The sequence below is a fragment of the Anguilla anguilla genome, chromosome 7, assembly GCF_013347855.1.
Source record: "Anguilla anguilla isolate fAngAng1 chromosome 7, fAngAng1.pri, whole genome shotgun sequence".
Classification (NCBI taxonomy): Eukaryota; Metazoa; Chordata; class Actinopteri; order Anguilliformes; family Anguillidae; genus Anguilla; species Anguilla anguilla.
The window spans coordinates 54,366,276-54,384,311 of NC_049207.1; the positions used below are offsets into that span (position 1 = coordinate 54,366,276).

General features: G+C 40.4%; 1 protein-coding gene across 1 annotated transcript; it reads left to right on the plus strand.

Annotated features, from left to right (window-relative positions):
* The first annotated feature begins 752 nt into the window (after positions 1 to 752).
* Positions 753 to 10,865, plus strand: scpp9 (secretory calcium-binding phosphoprotein 9). The gene is made up of 9 exons (XM_035426847.1): positions 753 to 899; positions 8,387 to 8,539; positions 8,714 to 8,878; positions 9,093 to 9,158; positions 9,254 to 9,337; positions 9,566 to 9,640; positions 9,909 to 9,962; positions 10,102 to 10,195; positions 10,516 to 10,865. Exons 1-8 carry the CDS (start codon positions 768 to 770, stop codon positions 10,174 to 10,176), a joined length of 804 nt encoding a protein of 267 aa, XP_035282738.1. The 5' UTR covers positions 753 to 767; the 3' UTR covers positions 10,177 to 10,195; positions 10,516 to 10,865.
* Positions 10,866 to 18,036: the final 7,171 nt, after the last annotated feature.

The window sequence follows — 18,036 nt, forward strand, 5'->3', positions numbered from 1 at the left end:
ACAAGCATTAAATGCTATATACTGTTGGGCAATTTTGTTACAGAGGTATTTGTGGTTTATAATCAATACATAAACATTTCCACCCTATTTACTCACTGTCCTTCATTAAAGTTTCAAGGCTTGGCTCCAACGTGCTCGTGCACTTAGATAACACTGATCTACAAGAATGAGACAAGCAAGCTCACAGATATTTTTGTTAATCTCATTTTTTGCTTTCCTCGCTGTTGTCCGTACTCTGGCTACTGCTAAGGCTCTCACTGCTGCTGCTGCTGGTTAGCATCCGATGGCCTGTAGGTTTGCGCTGGGTAATTAGCACAGGCAGGAAGGGTTTTAGCTTTAACACCTTATCCAGGTTCAGCTGTCTCAGAAAGGTTCTGACGCTGGCTGTGTCAAGTGAATAACTGGACACAGCCCTAGCGTGTTCCTCCTTGTTCTGTTTGCCCCCCTCACCGCCGGACTGGGTGTCTTTACCGCCATCGCTAGAGCTAGAGCTGGAGTTTGGCACATTGTGCTTCACTTCCTTACTGGTGGAACTGGAAAACGAGACGCTGGTTTGGCTGTCCTCGGAACGAGAACCGGAGTCACTGTTGCTGTTAGCCTCTTTGGTGCTACTGCTATGGCTAGATTCGCGATCGCTGCTTAGGCGTGCTTCGGTTCCGGAGCTGAGCTTGTGTCCGTCTGTCTCTTTGCTTCCAGACTCCGCGCTTGAACTAGCCGCGCTGCTGGAGCTGGACCCGAGCTCGGTGGTCAGACTCACCGTGTTTGCGATGACGGGGCTCGGCTCGCTGCTTTTACTCTCTTCGCTGCTGGAGTCGGGCATGGAGCGCGGACTTGGACTCGGTGCACTGGAGGCAGAGTCCTGGCTTTCCTCGCTGCTAGAGCTGGACTCGCTGCTTAAGGTAATGAGAAAGCCAGCGGCGAACTCCGCGCTGGGGTTTGGCAAAGAGATGGAGTTCGAGGTGGACTCGCTGAGCTGGCCTTCACTGCTGGAGCTAGAGGTTAACGCACTGCTTAGCTGAATCACGCTGATAGCATCGCGGTTTTCGCCGATGTCGTTATTCTCCTGGGTAGCGGGAGCAGCGCTAGGACTGGAGTCTTTTAAGCTTCCTTTACTGTCTTCTTCACTGCTCGAGCTCGAGTCAGAATCACTGTTACGATCCTCTTCATCACCATCACCAGAGGCGTCTTCACTGCTAGCACTGTATTCACTGCTAGAGCTAGCACTGGAGCGTGAATCCACCTTTTGAGTATCTTCACTGCTGTTTCCATGGCTGCTTAAGTTTAGCGCTGAGCTGGGATTGTTTTGGACTTCACTGCCCACACTGACCCAAACAAAGTGTGGGCTTCTCAAAGCACTCTTAAACTGGAGTGCGGAGTCACTGTTTTCCCCCTCTTCACTGCTAGAGACAGAATAGGAGTCACTGCTGCTGTCTGCCGTTCTTCTTGGGGTGTCAGGCTCAACAGAAGGCTTTAGAGAAGCTTCCGGGACTTTTTTCCTAATGGTTGAGCGACGACTCGATTCACTGCTGGTGCCCTCCTCGGTGTCAGAACTTACGGCTGTGCTTTGGTCCGTCTCACTGCCTGAACAAGAGTCATCACTTTCGTCTGACTCAATCTTTTTGCCTGTCTCAGTAGTCAAACTTATATCAGATTCACAGCTTTCACTCATGCTAGAACTGGAGTCAGATTCACTGCTTTTTCCTGTTTTGCTGCTAGAACTTGAGTCAGATTCACTGTCATTTCCTGTCTCACTGTGAGAACTTGAGTCAGATTCACTGCTACTTCCTGTTTCACTGCTGGAACTTGAGTCAGATTCACTGCTACTTCCTGTTTCACTGCTGGAACTTGAGTCAGATTCACTTCTACTTCCTGTTTCACTGCTGGAACTTGAGTCAGATTCACTACTACTTCCTGTTTCACTGCTAGAACTTGAGTCAGATTCACTGCTATTTCCTATTTCACTGCTAGAACTTGAGTCAGATTCACTTCTGTTTCCTGTATTACTGCTAGAACTTGAGTCAGATTCACTGCTATTTCCTGTTTCACTGCTGGAACTTGAGTCAGATTCACTGCTACTTCCTGTTTCACTGCTGGAACTTGAGTCAGATTCACTGCTACTTCCTGTCTCACTGCGAGAACTTGAGTCAGATTCATTTATTTTTCCTGTCTCAGTGACAGAGGCCAAGTTGTGGGTGACCACAGGGCCATCACTTTGCAAATCCTCATCACTAAACACTGACATCTGATTGCTCCCATGGCTTGTTGTACTATTGTTCAGATTCAGTTCTTTGTCATGATGTTTAGCTGAACCACTGAGCTCTTCCTCACTGGTGATGACATTGATCACGGCCGCTGTTGTATTGTGTTCCAAGTCGGTTAAACTGACAGTTACAATACTGGGTTGTTGACTATCTCCGGGGCTCCCATTCATAAAGTTTCCGTGGTTACTGACATCAGATGATCCACTTGGCAGATTGGCTTCTGCTGTGCTAATATGGCTGCCTTCTGCAGTATTCTGTATTAAAGGAGATATGATATTAAAGATATGATACAGTAGGCCAAAAGCAATTGAGAAATAAAGCTGAAAATGTGTTTTTCTTGTGTGGGTGTGTGTGTGTGTGCATGCATGCGTAAGACTACATAGCTCAGTTTCCAGTAATTGCTACTTGCTCTAGTAAGCCTACAAAAGATCAATACAACTTTAGAACTATATTTCATATTACCACACTGCCTTCATACAGGGTCTGCATACATGTGTAAATTTCACTCATATAATAATGGATTATTCTGACATTCACACAGATACACATACTCTCTCTCTCACACACATACACACACACGCACACACACACACAGTCATGGGAGGTCACTCTAGATTCTTAATGACTAAATACCTGAGTTTCCTCTGAACTTTCCAACTGTCGCTTACTCCGGTAAGTCTAGAAAAACAAAGTAAGACACTTTTCACAAGACAAAAACTGAACGTCACAAAAGCTTGTTCGTGTTGAGTCTAATAGCAATAGTAGCATTAGCATGTTTTGTTTTTATTTCCAGTATATAGTTTTATTAAAAGCAAAGGAAAACATGTCATATATGCACTACTTACAGGCCAAGCAGTGCATAGAGCCAAACTGCAAATGAATAAAACAGCAGACTTCATAATGGTGCCCAACCCTGCAAAAAATAAAATAAATTGATAAATGAATGAATAAATAAATAGTATAAAATAAAATAAATATTTTCTGTTGAACATTTAAGTTGTCTTTGTGATTTAACTGATATATTTGGGACATACTTGTAAAAGCACATATTAATAAAAACGACACTCTGGACACCTGTGTGAAGTTACAATCAAGCTCAATCTAGAATGCTAAAATACAAAAACTGAGAATGACTGAGAATATTTGTATGCAGCTTAAAACCACCAAAACATGCTTTTTGGAATTAGTACAAAGGTCTTGCATCTCATCACCACTAACGGCTTGAGTACTTAACTTTCCCAAAGGAACATTACTGCATAATTCCATAACTTCTACCATATGTACAGGTAGACATGAATATTCAGAAAATCCCAATACATTAACTTCAGTAAGAAAACCATTTAGTTAAAAAAAAGACCAAAGCATTATGCATATAAATAAAATCAATTTTAATCATAATGACGTGTTATGCCTGTGTAAAATATTCAGCTAATGTCATTCAGCTAATGATCAAAATTAATGCATAAACAATACAAGTGCTATTGTTTACACACACAATTTGTTTGGAAAGCACTCTATACATATCTGCAGTTATAAATCATGTCACCCAACACGCTGAGTATTCAAGAACACTCTTACCTTTGCGGAATTAGTTTCTTTGGCTTATAAAATACTTCTATGTCTGAATACGTATTTCAAAATGCTGTTGAGGTGACTCCTATTTAACCAAAGTAAAGTTATGTACTGTAAGAGGAGAACACGGTCACAAGCTTTTATACTATGTTTGTCTTGCGGCCCTGTTCTTATGCTACCTTCGCGTACGACGCCTACACTTCCTCCTGTCATCAGGTATAATTTAAAAGAAACATACGCGGTTTGAAAATGATTGCTGCCACATACATGTAATTGAAACTTTTCAAAAAATGTTAATGTTTAGCTTTCCAAATTTACACACTTGCATACACCCTGCCTCTGCTTCATGTAAAATAGTATACACCGCTACCAATGCCACCACATCATTCTCAAACCTCACACCACCCACAAAGTATAGCCTCCTGTCAGAAAATGCACACACAACTTTGATTAACTTATACTTTCTTGTCTTTTTTGTCGCATTTGAAGAGAAAGTGGTGTGAGGCATTGTAGAACTGATATTGACCCTGGGATATTTTAATCCGGGTACTGTCATGGCCTTGAACAAAATTAGGGACAATGACTGTATCTATAAAAGTGCAACTTTTTAAATGCACCATATGCAATCCGTGTAATTAATCTAATGTAATTATGGAAGAGTGAAACGGTAATGATCATATGTTTCTTGTGTTCTTTTTTTCAGAAAATGTCCTTCGAAAGATAACACACACACACACACACACACACACACATTTTCGTCTTGTATACCGCTTCTCGGAAAACCATATTTGGTCCACTCGACTGACTTCCTTTGACATTTCATGTTCCGGCCTCTCGCTTCTGTCAGTTCCCTGAGATTTATTTCTTTCGCACAATTAGACGAGACCGCACAGCGCCTCTCCCTATTTCTGCGGAAGTCCTTTCCCCGCTTTATTCTAAGACTGCGCTCAAAAGAGGAAGCCGATGAAACGTTGGAACCTTCCTTTCCCAACTCGTTTGGCCAAGACTTGATTGCAAAAATTTGGGCGAAATCAAGGAATATGTGGGCCTTTCCGGGATAATTACAAAGCGAGCGGCGTTCACATCCTGCAATTTATCCCCGAGGACGAGCTGTGGAATGCTGGCGGGACGGCTGAGGTTTCGTCTCGGTAGGATGTGGCTGTCACAGAAGGCCCAGCCGTACACAGCTAACGCAAGACTGCGGGGTACCCAGAGACCTCGCGCTTTGTGAACTCACGTTACCTAAAAGATGTGATTTCATATTCATCCTGAGCATACGAAACTTCTTGTTCTTACGCAATGTTATTGTTTATTTAAAATCATGTAAGCGAAAAGGGCGGCTTGACTATACTCTTCTTCTTAGTTTTAGTTCATTCTTTGGCCAAAAACTACAGATTTTCTTGAAAAATCTCTTGGTAAAGGCTCAGAACAGCAGCCCTCTCTCTCATTCTAAATCCGAAGTTCAAATTTCACAGATGTTTTCTTCCGCAGCGTTTGACAGCTTCCCTGTGGTTTGTGTAGGCTCTGCGGCAGAGCCGTGGGTGGAAAGCGGACTGATACAATATTTTTCAGCGTATGTCCAAAGGCAACAGACGTGGATGCAGTGAAAGTTTTAATAAACTCTAAGATCCATTTTATAGTACATTTCTCAGTAAACAATCTGAGACGCAATGCAATCACACTTCAATTATTCCTTAAAATAATCCATTCCTTTACCTCTGCAGTCCATTGCAATTGTTTATAGAATGTTTACTTTCCTTGTGGTACAGATGGCAAATCTATGTAAAGTTACTCTGAAAGACTATATTGATGTAATATGAAAGTAATATGGCAATTAGTAATAAAGTAATAAGTAAGCGTGACTCATGGACATGGAAATGGGCATCTGGCATACCAATAAAAGTGGTAATAATAACTCTTGTCTGACCGTTTTCTCATTATCACAGAAGTTTCTGAATCCACACAAGTTGTTTTTCTCATTAGAGGTAAAAAGTAGGCCATCAAAGTGTCAGCAGGTTTCCCCATATGTCTGAGTGTGCATATGTGTGTGTGTGTGTGTGTATTCAGTAGTGTGTAGGTACTCTTGAGTTGTTGATTCAGGGAGCAATACACTATGCCAATGCTTATGAGACATTTTGACACCTACATTAGATAGCTGATGTAAATACACTCGCACGGCCTTGGATGAACCTGGAGGCTGCAGTTTTATTATAAGTATAGTCTGTGTTTCTTCAATAGCGAGTGTCAAATGAGTGGACTGTGATGTCTTTCTTCGGAAGCTACGCTCAGACCACATTTCGTTTGCACATATCCTTGGCTGTTTATGTCCAGCAGGTGGGGCTAGAATCCAACACCAGACACCTGGGGAAGCTCACATCGGGTTGCATCAGCAGCTAGTGACCATCCACGTTTGTCATTTTCAGCTCAATGATTACACTAGTTTGTTACTTCAATGCTTGCTCGTTCCATAGCCACATGCCTCAGGAACCTGAATACAACTTTATAGCTGGGTGCATTCCTTTCTAAATCACTGAAATCTGGATAATGTTAACTTGAACTTGATGTGTTGATTAGATTAGCACAGAGGTACAGTAGATAGCACTATTGCCTCACAGTAAGAAGGTCCTGGGTTAGAATCTGGCCTGGGCCTTCCTGCATGGAGTTTGTGTGTTCTCCCTATATCTGTGTGGTTACTCTAGGCTACTTGGAGAGCCATAGATACTGTATGAGTGTGTGAATGAATGGTGTGTGTGTCCTGCGAATGATTGCCGACCTGGCTAGGGCATGTTCCACCTGTCACCCAGTGCATGCTGGGATAGGCTCCAGTCCCCCCACATGATCGTGACCAGGAATAAATAGGTTAGATAATGAATGGATGGATAATGGATGGAGTTCACTGAATGCAACCAGCAGTTTATTTTGAACATCCTGTAACAAATAGAAAATCTATTGGATTCCACACTGAAATAAACTAGTAATTCAAATGCATAGTGTCAAAGACACTCAGTTAATCACATATAATCACTTGGCATGTATTCTAAACATGTTTCCCTTAAATTTCTTAAGAGAATGAAAAAAGTCCCTGGTACACTATTTTCTTTTAGCATTTTACAGGGTTTTGCGTATAGTGCAAGGAAGCTATATACTATACATGGAGTGTGTAATACTATCACTGAGCTACTGAACCGGTGTTTTGCAGTTAACTGTCCACATCTCGGCAATTAAGTGTGTTATGTCTGTGCCGAGGCTGGAATAATGAGGTCATTAGCAGACGTGTATAATTAACTTATGAACCAGAAGCCTTTCTCTGACTTCACTAACCCGAACCACCGTAGACCGTATAATTACGCATTCCTCCAGGCACCAAAAGGGCTATTTATCTCTGCACTAATCACTGCATATCCAGATGCCCCGGCAGACATAAAACCACGCGTGAATGGCTGAGGAAAAGTGGGTACATCCTGAGGTGATCGCATCACAGGAAGTAGCCGAGATTCCTCAGTCGATTCACGCGCAGATCTCACGCCGTGAATGTACACGCTCACTCTTACAACAACAGGGGGAATACCTCAGTATTGGGCCCCACCCACCGAACATGCCCGCGTTCGGGAGGCATTGTGTGGGCTAGACAATGCTGTTGACCTTCTGAACGATGGACGACTCGCTCTGCGGAACGCGGGTCACAGGAGGTCTAGTGATCTCATCAGACGTGTCACTCGCACCAAAGCCTCGAATCTCACTGAGATGTCAGGTGCACAATGGCCCCAAATTTACTCTGTCATCCTGCATCGACAGCACATCACACATATACAATGACCATATTTACTTAACCGTATTTACTTGCCCTGATGGGGAGAGGCGCAGAGGGGGTAATTTGAGGAATTACCAATGAGACAAATGGGATTTCTTCTGAAAGACGCCTTTGTCTGGATCCACAGCTGCACGTATTGGTCAATCATCAACAGTAAAATGCCAACTGTATAAAAAGGTGTGATCGTATCACAGTCCGCAACATATCTCCATTCTGGACTTCAGCAAAGACTGGAAATAAGGTAACAGCCTTTACTGGACATGCATTTCGATTTTTTATATTCAATTATGGATTCATTTATAACTTTACATTATGATTTTTGTGGAATTTATTGGGACTGAATCAGAGTTAGCAAATGAAGGAAGCAGTGCTGACATCTTTATCATTGCAATGTTGTGTCTTCATCAGTCAGACTGTATCATGAAGTGCATCATCTTCATCTTCTTAGCTGCGACCATTCTCCATGTGAGTATGCGCTCTGTATAAGCCCAAAGCATCCAAGCAATATGTGAACTAACATACGGAAAGAGTTATTACAAAATAACTGATGCATACAACTTTGTCTTTGTGCCTGTATCCCTAGGTCAATGCTGATAGGGTAAGAAAGAGTTTGATCACAGCATATGCGTTGTCATGCCCACGTTACTGCAGATCCCATCAAGGGAACTCAAAGCTGAATAAATGGCAATCATGACTGTGACAGAAAGACGACCTAAAGACCGTCTTCTTGTCTTCCCGTCAGAAATTAGCACTGATCACTGGCTTGAATGGCGGACTGGTGGCTGGTCTGAACCCCGGGCTAATCCTGGGTGGAGTTAACCCCGGGCTAGCGGTAGGCGGAATCAACCCTCTGATCGCAGGTGGGGGTGTGATTGCACAGCCCCCGTTTGCCCAGGTAAGCACTCTTTAGACTTAAGTCCATATCTGTCTTAAGTTTAAGCATTGCATTTGTTAAGCATTGCATTTGCAAGTGTGTTCCCTCCGTATCCGAGCTGTCACACTTTGTTTTTTATTTTGTTTAAAAAAAATTAAAAAACAACAAAAAAAAAACTGTACATTCTCCTTGCAGGTCTTTCCTGGGGTCCCCACATACCTGCAGTCCCCCTTTGTCCCGAGGTTTGGGTACCCTCAGTTGGGGTACCCTCAGATGGGGTACCCGCAACTGGGGTACCCCCAACTGGGGTACCCGCAGCAGCAGCAGTTCCCCAGACAGCCTGGTTTCCCTGCTAATGGGGTAAAAATTAATAATAAAACATAATAAGTAAAACATGACTCTTTAAAAGAGTTATCAAAGCTGTTAAAGGAGAACGCCTTCTCGTCCGATCCATTTCTCTAAGTTGAATTTTGTTTAAATTAATTTATTAATTTGCGCTCTAAAGAAAAAAAAAATTATGATGCTATTTTAAAGGAATATGCATAATGACCTCTTACAATCTTTTAATTGCCAGGGATCTGTGCCACCAAATAACTTTGGAGTTCAGCAAGGAGTGCGTCCTGGCCAGCAGCAAGGGATGGTAGGAGCAAAGATGCTTTTCTTATTCGGCATTCTCTTTTTAGTTAATCGTAAAACCTGAAATCTAATGGCTCCTTCCAACCCTCTGATTGACAGGGACAGCCTTACTACATGGGTGTGCAACCGCAAAATCCCATGGGAACTCCACAAGGAGTGAATCCCATTCAACAGCAGGTCATGGTGAGGTTTCCCACACTCCTAGTCAGCAGTGATTCAGCACCACAAAATCTCCTAAATGAGCACCCTGTCAGCTTTCTTCCATTTGGAAATCATGGATGTTGCCATCCCAAATGGATGGGCAGCGCAAAACTTTCCTCAGCACGATCAAATGTTTTAGCACCGGTCTGAAACGGTGTCAGACGCTCCCGTTGCTCGTCGATTGACTCTCCTCCATACGTCGCTCCTCAGGAAACGACTGGCAGACCTTGGAATGGCAACCAGCAGCCTGGGCCTGCGGAGACTGGGCCAATAAGGAGGTACAGGGTACGTGGTGACCGCTTCACTTGCTTATGTCTTTGAAGAGTAGGTTTTTTTGTGCATTGTGTTTTTTTTTTTTCAAAATTCTCATTCAGTGTTCTAGAACTCGACTGCCTTCAAATACCAGCAGCGATTGTGACGTCAGCATTTGAATGTTCAGTTAAGAGCATTCTAATCACGTATTTGTGACCTCACTCCTTAAAGGGTTAATGCACTCCATTTTGCGTTTGTTTGCTTTTACTGGATATTAATACCCACATTAACCTATTTTCAGCGAGCACTTCCTCTCAGGTTTCCTGGGAGGGCCTGCGCACGGGCACGAAATGAGGTACGGCTTTATTTTACTTCTGGCATGACTTTAAATTACCATAATTTATGTCAGTTTTGCTTTGTTTTCCAGATGATTAACGGCTAATTTCATAGGGAAAAGTAGGGATGTTTTCATTTTGTTCACTCCCTCCTTGTAGGACCCCTCGGAGATAGCCCCTACCCCAGCTCCTACTGAACTGCAACCTGTTCCAAGACTGCTTAAAATGGATTAAGCCTCCAGCAGTTTTGACGGTGAGGGCTTCCCGTTAAATGTGGAGATTGTTATCTTTGTTCACAACTCTTTCTACATCTTTACAGCTTTTTTAAAATATAAATGCGTTGTTCCTCTGTCACTCAAAATGTTGAGACAACTGCATAGCTTTTCTATTACATATTGCTTTGTTACATATTGCTTTGTGAAAACACATTGCAGTGGAAGAGAAAATGGTAAACGGAAATGTTTATTATCAAGGTGATTCACAATGAATACAGGGCAAAGATGCAATACAAATGAAACTACATCATGACATCATAACTATTCCAAATTTTTTTTCTCTCTCTCTAAATAATAGGAAGTACCTTTGAAACAACTTCACAGCACAGAAGAATATGTGAAGGCTTGCCAGAGAGATGTATTCCTCCTTCACAGAAGCTGAAATAACAGCATGAAGACTTCATTTTAACCTTAATAATAATATAATCTCTTTAAACCCAATGTTGTTGGAGAAATGCTTGTTCTTTTTGTACAAGAAAAAAACACACATGACATTGTGGTGCATTTGCACATTTTTGAAGGACGCAATAAAGTTTTATGTTGAATAACAAGAAAGGTGTGAACTGCCCTTGATAAATGATCTTTTGAAGTTTGAAATATACTCACTTTGTGGATATCAAAAAAAATAAATGATGACCCTTATGTGTCTTTTAGTATCTTCTTCTTTTTTTGACTCGAATGATGGATGTGTGAGTAGAGGGAAAGATTATTTGATATCAAAAGTAGTGCTACACCCAGACATGGTCTTTCATGGGCACTGTGGACAATGCAGCTACTGTAACTAAAACATTGCTGTATATCTCAAAATGACTGAACAATGTGTGTCCATCTCTGTGGCCTATCTTGTGCCCTCTATGTTTGGTCTGAGCTCACAGCTGCCCCCTGCTGGATAATGGGGTTACTGATAGGTGTTCGGAGCTAATTAGCATCATTGCACTAAAATTTCATAATGTAGATGCATATTATGTATGTGTACACCTTCAAATGTAATGGAAATATATAACCGGAGGCTTGTTTTTAGTTTTAATTCTGGATGAGGTTAATTGAAAAATTACAGCCATCCTGTCCCACAAGATCCAGACTATACCTCCATCTAGTGGCAAAGAGAAATGAACAAATGTATAAATCCCTGCAGGCAAAAACCAAGATTATGCATTTTATTAGAGCAATTATGCAGGTTTTAGTATGATTCAAAACATTTTATGATGATAATAATAGTGACATCATTGCATTATTTCACACAAAAAAAATTCCATACCTATAAAATTATCTACAAATAGTTTAAATGTCATCAGCTATCTATTTTGAAAATTATATTTGCACCTTCATATCTTATAAAATATATCCATATTTATATTTTTGGCTGCTATACCACCGCTCCTTGCAGTCTCAGAGTCAGGACTAAAATGCTCACCGTATATATATAAACCTTTTGCCTGTCCCTAGGCCGGTCTCCACCCAGCTCCCACCTGCCCATGACCTCACATAGTCACCGCTGCAGCAATGTCTGACCACACATTTATGACCACGCATCACCATGGATGCGCCTGCTCCTTCGGCTAGGACTGTGTCCTCCGCTGGTTTTCTCCTCGGACCAGTCCTGAGGTCATTCCCTGGGGGGCATTGCCAGTGTAACCTTGTTTGGAATTGCTTCAGCATATAATCAGATGCATAAAATGTAAAATTGCATGAGTTGCAATGGCCTGAAAGGGCATCTTTAAATAGCAGTAATGTAACGTAGCAGACAGGAATCTCCTGAACGATAAACATAGTTATGAAAGGGTGTAATTTTCAGAGTAACACAGTTGCTTAGTCTACCGTACATAGCCGTCAAAATATTTCAGCTACCTTCAGACCTGTCTCCTACTGACCAACAGCCTCCTGTACATAGCAGGCCGTTGTGAAACTGATTATCTGTGTGTGTAAACAACTGGAACACATGGCAGATGAAAAGTGACTGGGGACTGCAACAGATTGTCAGAGGGAGCACAAAGAAAGAAGCTGTTATAAAGGACCATAAACATGAATTTCTGTAAAATTATGACTTACACGCAGAATATCATACACCATCCATACGGTCTTATTCCACACAATGCCGCAAATGTCCAAAATGATAAAAAAACTATGTATCAAAAGTCCAAAAAAAAATTATGACAAATGAACAAATGCACTTTACAAAACATTACATATGTTACACATGTTGCAACCACTCAATATTTGTATGTGGCAACCATTGACATAATTAAATGCTTGACAACCCAAAATGTGAAATATTTCACAACACAAACATGTCTTTTGGAAGCTCCTCACCAGCACTGGGATACTTGAGTCATACTGCAAGAGAGTTTTAAATGCTGGGAATTAACTGATAAAAAACACTCGGATCTGTGTTTTTAAGAAGCAAACAAACTGCTGTGGAATTACATTCTTAACTGGGATTTAGGTTGAAAATGAGATATGTTATATTACAGAAGCTACGCAGTAGCCTGGTCTTAATTTTTGAGATTTGTGATCATTTGTAATAAAATCAGATGCTATACAGTTAGTACAGTATGGTACTGAATGGTGCATCCTGTATATTATATACTGTCAAAACCTGTCAGTATGATCAATAATATACTTTTTAATGTTTATGATTATCAATGTATCACAATACAATGCATAAAAGGTACTATCTATCCATCCATCCATCCATTATCTATTCCAGCGTATCCCAGCATGCATTTGGTGAGAGGCAGGAATACACCCTGGATGGGTTTTCTGCTAAACAGTCAATAGTATGAATGAGACAAATAGGCTTGAATACTTTCCAAGTACAGTATCTATTTCAAGTTTTATCTGTTATACACAATCAGAAAACTTACAAAAATTGAAATCCTTCTTTTGTTTAATCTAGACAAATATGGAGCGGTGTTGTAAGTTAGAATGAAATTTGGCATCAGCAAACAAATGATGTCACAGCCTTGCCAGAGCCTTTATCTTAACCTATGGGCAGTGTCTGATTGCTTCATTGGCCGAAGTGATCCTTTCGTTTTGACTACGATACATCAATTTACACTTTCAAATTATGATAGAATAGTTATAGATTGCATTGAAAATATAGACATCTGAATAAATTTGGTGAATATATTATCTTGCGATACAAAATTCTCTATTGAAAAGGATGTTGTTAGCTTTTTGTCTATTTTGAAATCTTCCATGATACTCTTAATCCATCTTGCATAATAAGCAGAGGAATTTCACAAATTCATCACTTCCAGAAGGAAGGTACACAAAACATGCATAAATCCAGAGAAACACTGCATTGTGAAAGTAATGTATCATTCTTTTGTGGTGGCTATGACAAACTGATTCGGTTACAAAACAGAAATAATGCCATTAAGTCTTAAGGATTGTGTTTCAGTCGTGAGAGCTGATTGGCTGCCTTTTTCATCAGAAATGCTTTAAAAGGCCCTCGCATTGGATTCAAATTCAAAATCTACCTTTGGCTGATTTGTCCTGTGCTGCTCTATCACTTCAGGTAAAAGCAAAAAACTCTTGGTTATTAAAATGTGTGTCTTTGCAGGGATCTGCACCAACGTCCTTTCCAAGGAGGACGAGCGCTCCTGAACTGAAAACTTTGGGAGCACGCTAATGCGACCCAATTAGTAAATTATTTTTCCAGTTGGCACAAATTAATTTTCAGGAGCAAATTAATTTTCTGAGGTGTTTATTGAGGAACCATAAGAGGGGGAAAAGCAGTTTCATGTACTCAACTTCTTTATTCAATTTCCATCATTTTAACAGAAGGGAAAGCTTTAAATCATGAAGGGGACAATCATCCTGCTGTGTCTTTTTGGACTCTGCGCATCTGCTCCGGTAAGCGAAAACAATATCCTTTCCATTTTCTCTCCATTTTTTTTTCTTCTGTTCTGTTACTATAGCTACTGCAAAAAAATATGTATTGCAGCAGCTAATCAAAAGCCAGGGAATCGAAAAAGGAAAACAGTCTCTTCAACACCAGTGTAACCTACGTGTGATAAAATGCATTGGGCTAATGCACAGTCAGTGTTGTACGGTGCTGTGTTCTGACATTAATATCCAGAGTTTGATGTGTGTCGTTCTCACAGCTGTCTCCCGAACGTGCCAAACGCTCCAGCAGCAATGAGGTCAGTGCAATGCAGGGCTGCTTAACAAACACAGGGAAATATACAATTGTGCTGAACAAGTTTTATAATCCACAATTAGGAGTATTCCACGAAGCTGGCTAACTGAGTAAGGCTGGCTTATGCACTGAGTAAAACCCTTACCCCTTACCCTTACAGGCTTACTCAGATAGCCAGCTTCGTGGAATACCCCCCAGGAGAGTCCCACTGAGATGAATATCTCTTTTTCCAAGAGTATCCTGTCCTTCCTGTAGAACTGAAAGTCTGTCTTAATGCTATATGTCAATATAACAGGCATGTAAACAAAGAATAGTAAATACATTTGCTTTTTCTTTGGTGTTTTTTTTTTTTTTGTTTCTTTTTTTCCTCGTAGGATTACATAAATAGATTTATCCCCTTCCAAATACCTTCCTCGGTGAACCCGGCCCTTGGGACTTCGCCCTTCGGAGCGGGCCAAGATGAACTGCTGCTGACCCTGTTACTGCTCACCGCCCTCACTCCCACCACCACTGGCTAACAGCTTCTCTACAATATGTTACTGCTCACCACCCTCATCCCCACCACCACAGCTAACAGCCTCAACATGTTCTACCATATGTACAATATGTCCTGCATATTTACATCTCTGTTAGGAAACACAAAGACTGGGGTTTAGTTGGGTAAAATAGTAAAAAGATGAAGTAAAATAAGACATAGGATAAATAGTGAGCTTGTAGTGTTGTATCTATCTGTCTTTCACAAAAAGTGTTTATTGGATTATTATTTCTATCCAATGGCTGAAGCAGGATGATATCTGCTTGTGCTGAGTACTGAGCCTTATGGACCGAACCTTTAAATTTGAATACTGTTTGAAATGGGGTATAATAAAAGCTTTTTCAAAATCAATCATATACTGCTGTCATTTTTGGCTGGACTGCAACAGCGGGGCCAGCCCTACAAACGTGAATGTCTGTGACTGAGTGACTGAGTGAGTGATGAATTTACACCATTGGTCGGCCGAGTTATGCAGTCACACCATTGGTCGGCTGGTCCAGCCAGGTTTTGACCTGGTCTTGTTAAACCATCCTTTAGTGCTGTGGAACTAGTCCATGCACCACAGCATGGTGCCTTAACTGAATGAGCCACCCAGTAGCCCTAAGTCAAGAGTCTCTGCATTGCTGATGGTATTACAGGTATAGGCTGATAGCAATCATGCATCTTACTGTGAATGTCACTGCAGATGTACAGGTTAAACTCTATATAGCCACTATATATCTATATACTATATACCTAATAGTTATTTTAGAAATATATTGAATTAAGTCAATCTAAAAACCCTTATTTTGAGATAAAATTTTGAAATAAGAGATTGATCCATTTATATTTACAGTAAGCATTCATACAGATACTTTCAAATAGTATTCACACTGAACAGAAATTAGAAAAAAAATTGAAATACAATAACTATAGTATCTAAAAGAGTTTAAATTTGTACATAATTAAGCCTTCTAATTATACATATACAGTATAATTCATAAAACAACTTTTTTTTTAAAAAGTACTGTATATAGCAAATATAATTTTTTGAGATAAAATTTGTGTTGTAAGAAAACAAAATTGAAAATGTATTTCTGTAAGTGTTAAAAATATTTAATATTAATGATGTCAATGGCATACTATTAAGCAATGATTTAAGTACAAAGCACATCAATGAAAATACAAAGAATTTTGAAAATAACTTTTAAAATATATGAATTTCATATTTATTAAACATTTCAGTAACTAGCTTGCTATTCATAATGAAAGCTCATACAATAATAATACTTATTCATTCATCCAACAATAATGCTTATTCATACTTACCATAGCATAACTATGTATGTACATAACACTGCTGTGTTTAATACATTTTAGGTAGTTGTGCATCTATTGGCCGAATCCCTCAATATCTGAAAAGCTTTTTTCTCTAAAGGTTACACGTGTAAGGTCATTATGTGTAAGGAGAATGCTGATGTAGTTTTTCTTTAAATAGCACAAAGAAAGATTTCACAATGAGACAGCAGCAGAGACAAATGCTTTGCACGGGTTTCTCATCGCTGATTGGTGTAATTAACCGATCTGATCCTTGTGGTGGATTATGGGTTCTGAAGTTCTAGACAATAAGCACAATGGCTGCGCTGGCCATTGAGGAGGGCAGCTCTTTCACCACAGGCCTGACACATCACTCACGGTCACACAGACATGACACTGCAATAAAGCCTCGCACCGCTTTGAGTCTGGAAGGGCCGACCAACCATCAGCACACGCGGCACTCTTCCTCACCGCTGTCCGGGAAGGAGGTTATGTAACCAGGATTTTTTTAAACTGCCGTACCTCTGTCCCATCACCTTATTACCTTTTAGGCGACGGAATGCAGTTCCCTGGCACGTGCTAAACCTTGACCCAGTGACACTCCTGTCTGTTCCTCCTGCTAATTACTGAAATTGATATAACTGATATATAAATCCACAAGAGGGATCATATATATTTTACAATAAAACACTAGAATTCTGATGAAGCCAAAAGTCACTCACATAATAGTTTGCTTCCTGCTGAAGTGGTGACATTTCCACACTGTAAATGTGAACACACTTCTAACACTTTAACTGGGCTTTGGGCTTAATCTCTTCATGCATCACACCAAAAAACAAAATGTTATTTATAATTATTAAATGTGAATTATTTTTCATGTTGCTGTGGCGGCAGTGTACAGTAGTCTAGTGTTTAACTGGATAAACATTTGATATTGAGGGAAGAGAAGGTCGATGCAGCCCTTTACATAGCACATGTTCTATGTATATCATGGAACATGTGAAGGAACAGTAGCAAACAAATAAACAAACATGCAAACACATGCTGATGAAAGCACTCAGCTAGATTAATGCTGTGATTTGATGTCACAAGTCACATGCCTCTTAAACTGTCTGCCACACCAGACGTATGCTCAAAAGTGACCAAAAGGGATATACTCCACACACTGATAAAGCCACATTAACAGGCAGGAAAACATACCTGGTGTTAACACTGCACCTGCAAGACAGAGGGAGATGTCTAATTATTCGGCTGTTACATCTTCTGTGTGAGTAAATCCCCACTGTTCCTACAGCTGGTATCAACGTTGGAGGCAGAGGCTTGTCAGCTCTTGTTCAAGTACTCTGTGTACAAGCTACTTCAACCAGGGACTGGAATCGTACCTGAAGGAAAACTTTCTTCAGCTCAGCATTAAGATGCCAAAACTTACTCCATAAATTATTTAATCGTAAAAATACAAAAACTGTAGTTCAGATTACCCCAAAGTAAAAATAATCATCTGTTAGGATTTTTTTTTTGTACAATCAAAACAGGACTGTTGCCTAGAAGACACCGGAGGTAAGGAATTGCTGTTTATTTGAACTGTGATGAACTGCGTGGAAACTAAACTGCGTACTCTAAACTTTCTGATTTATAATATACTGTTCCATAATTTGGTGTAGTTAGATTACAAGGAATTACATGGTATTTGTGTTATGATCTATGGAGAGCATTGCCTTTGAAATCCTTTAATCTTCAAAATTATTTATTGATTAATACAAATGATTCAAATTACCAGGAATTTACTCCCATTTGTGAGATTATGTAATTTAAAAAAACCTAAAAAGCACTCAACATCTTATTCA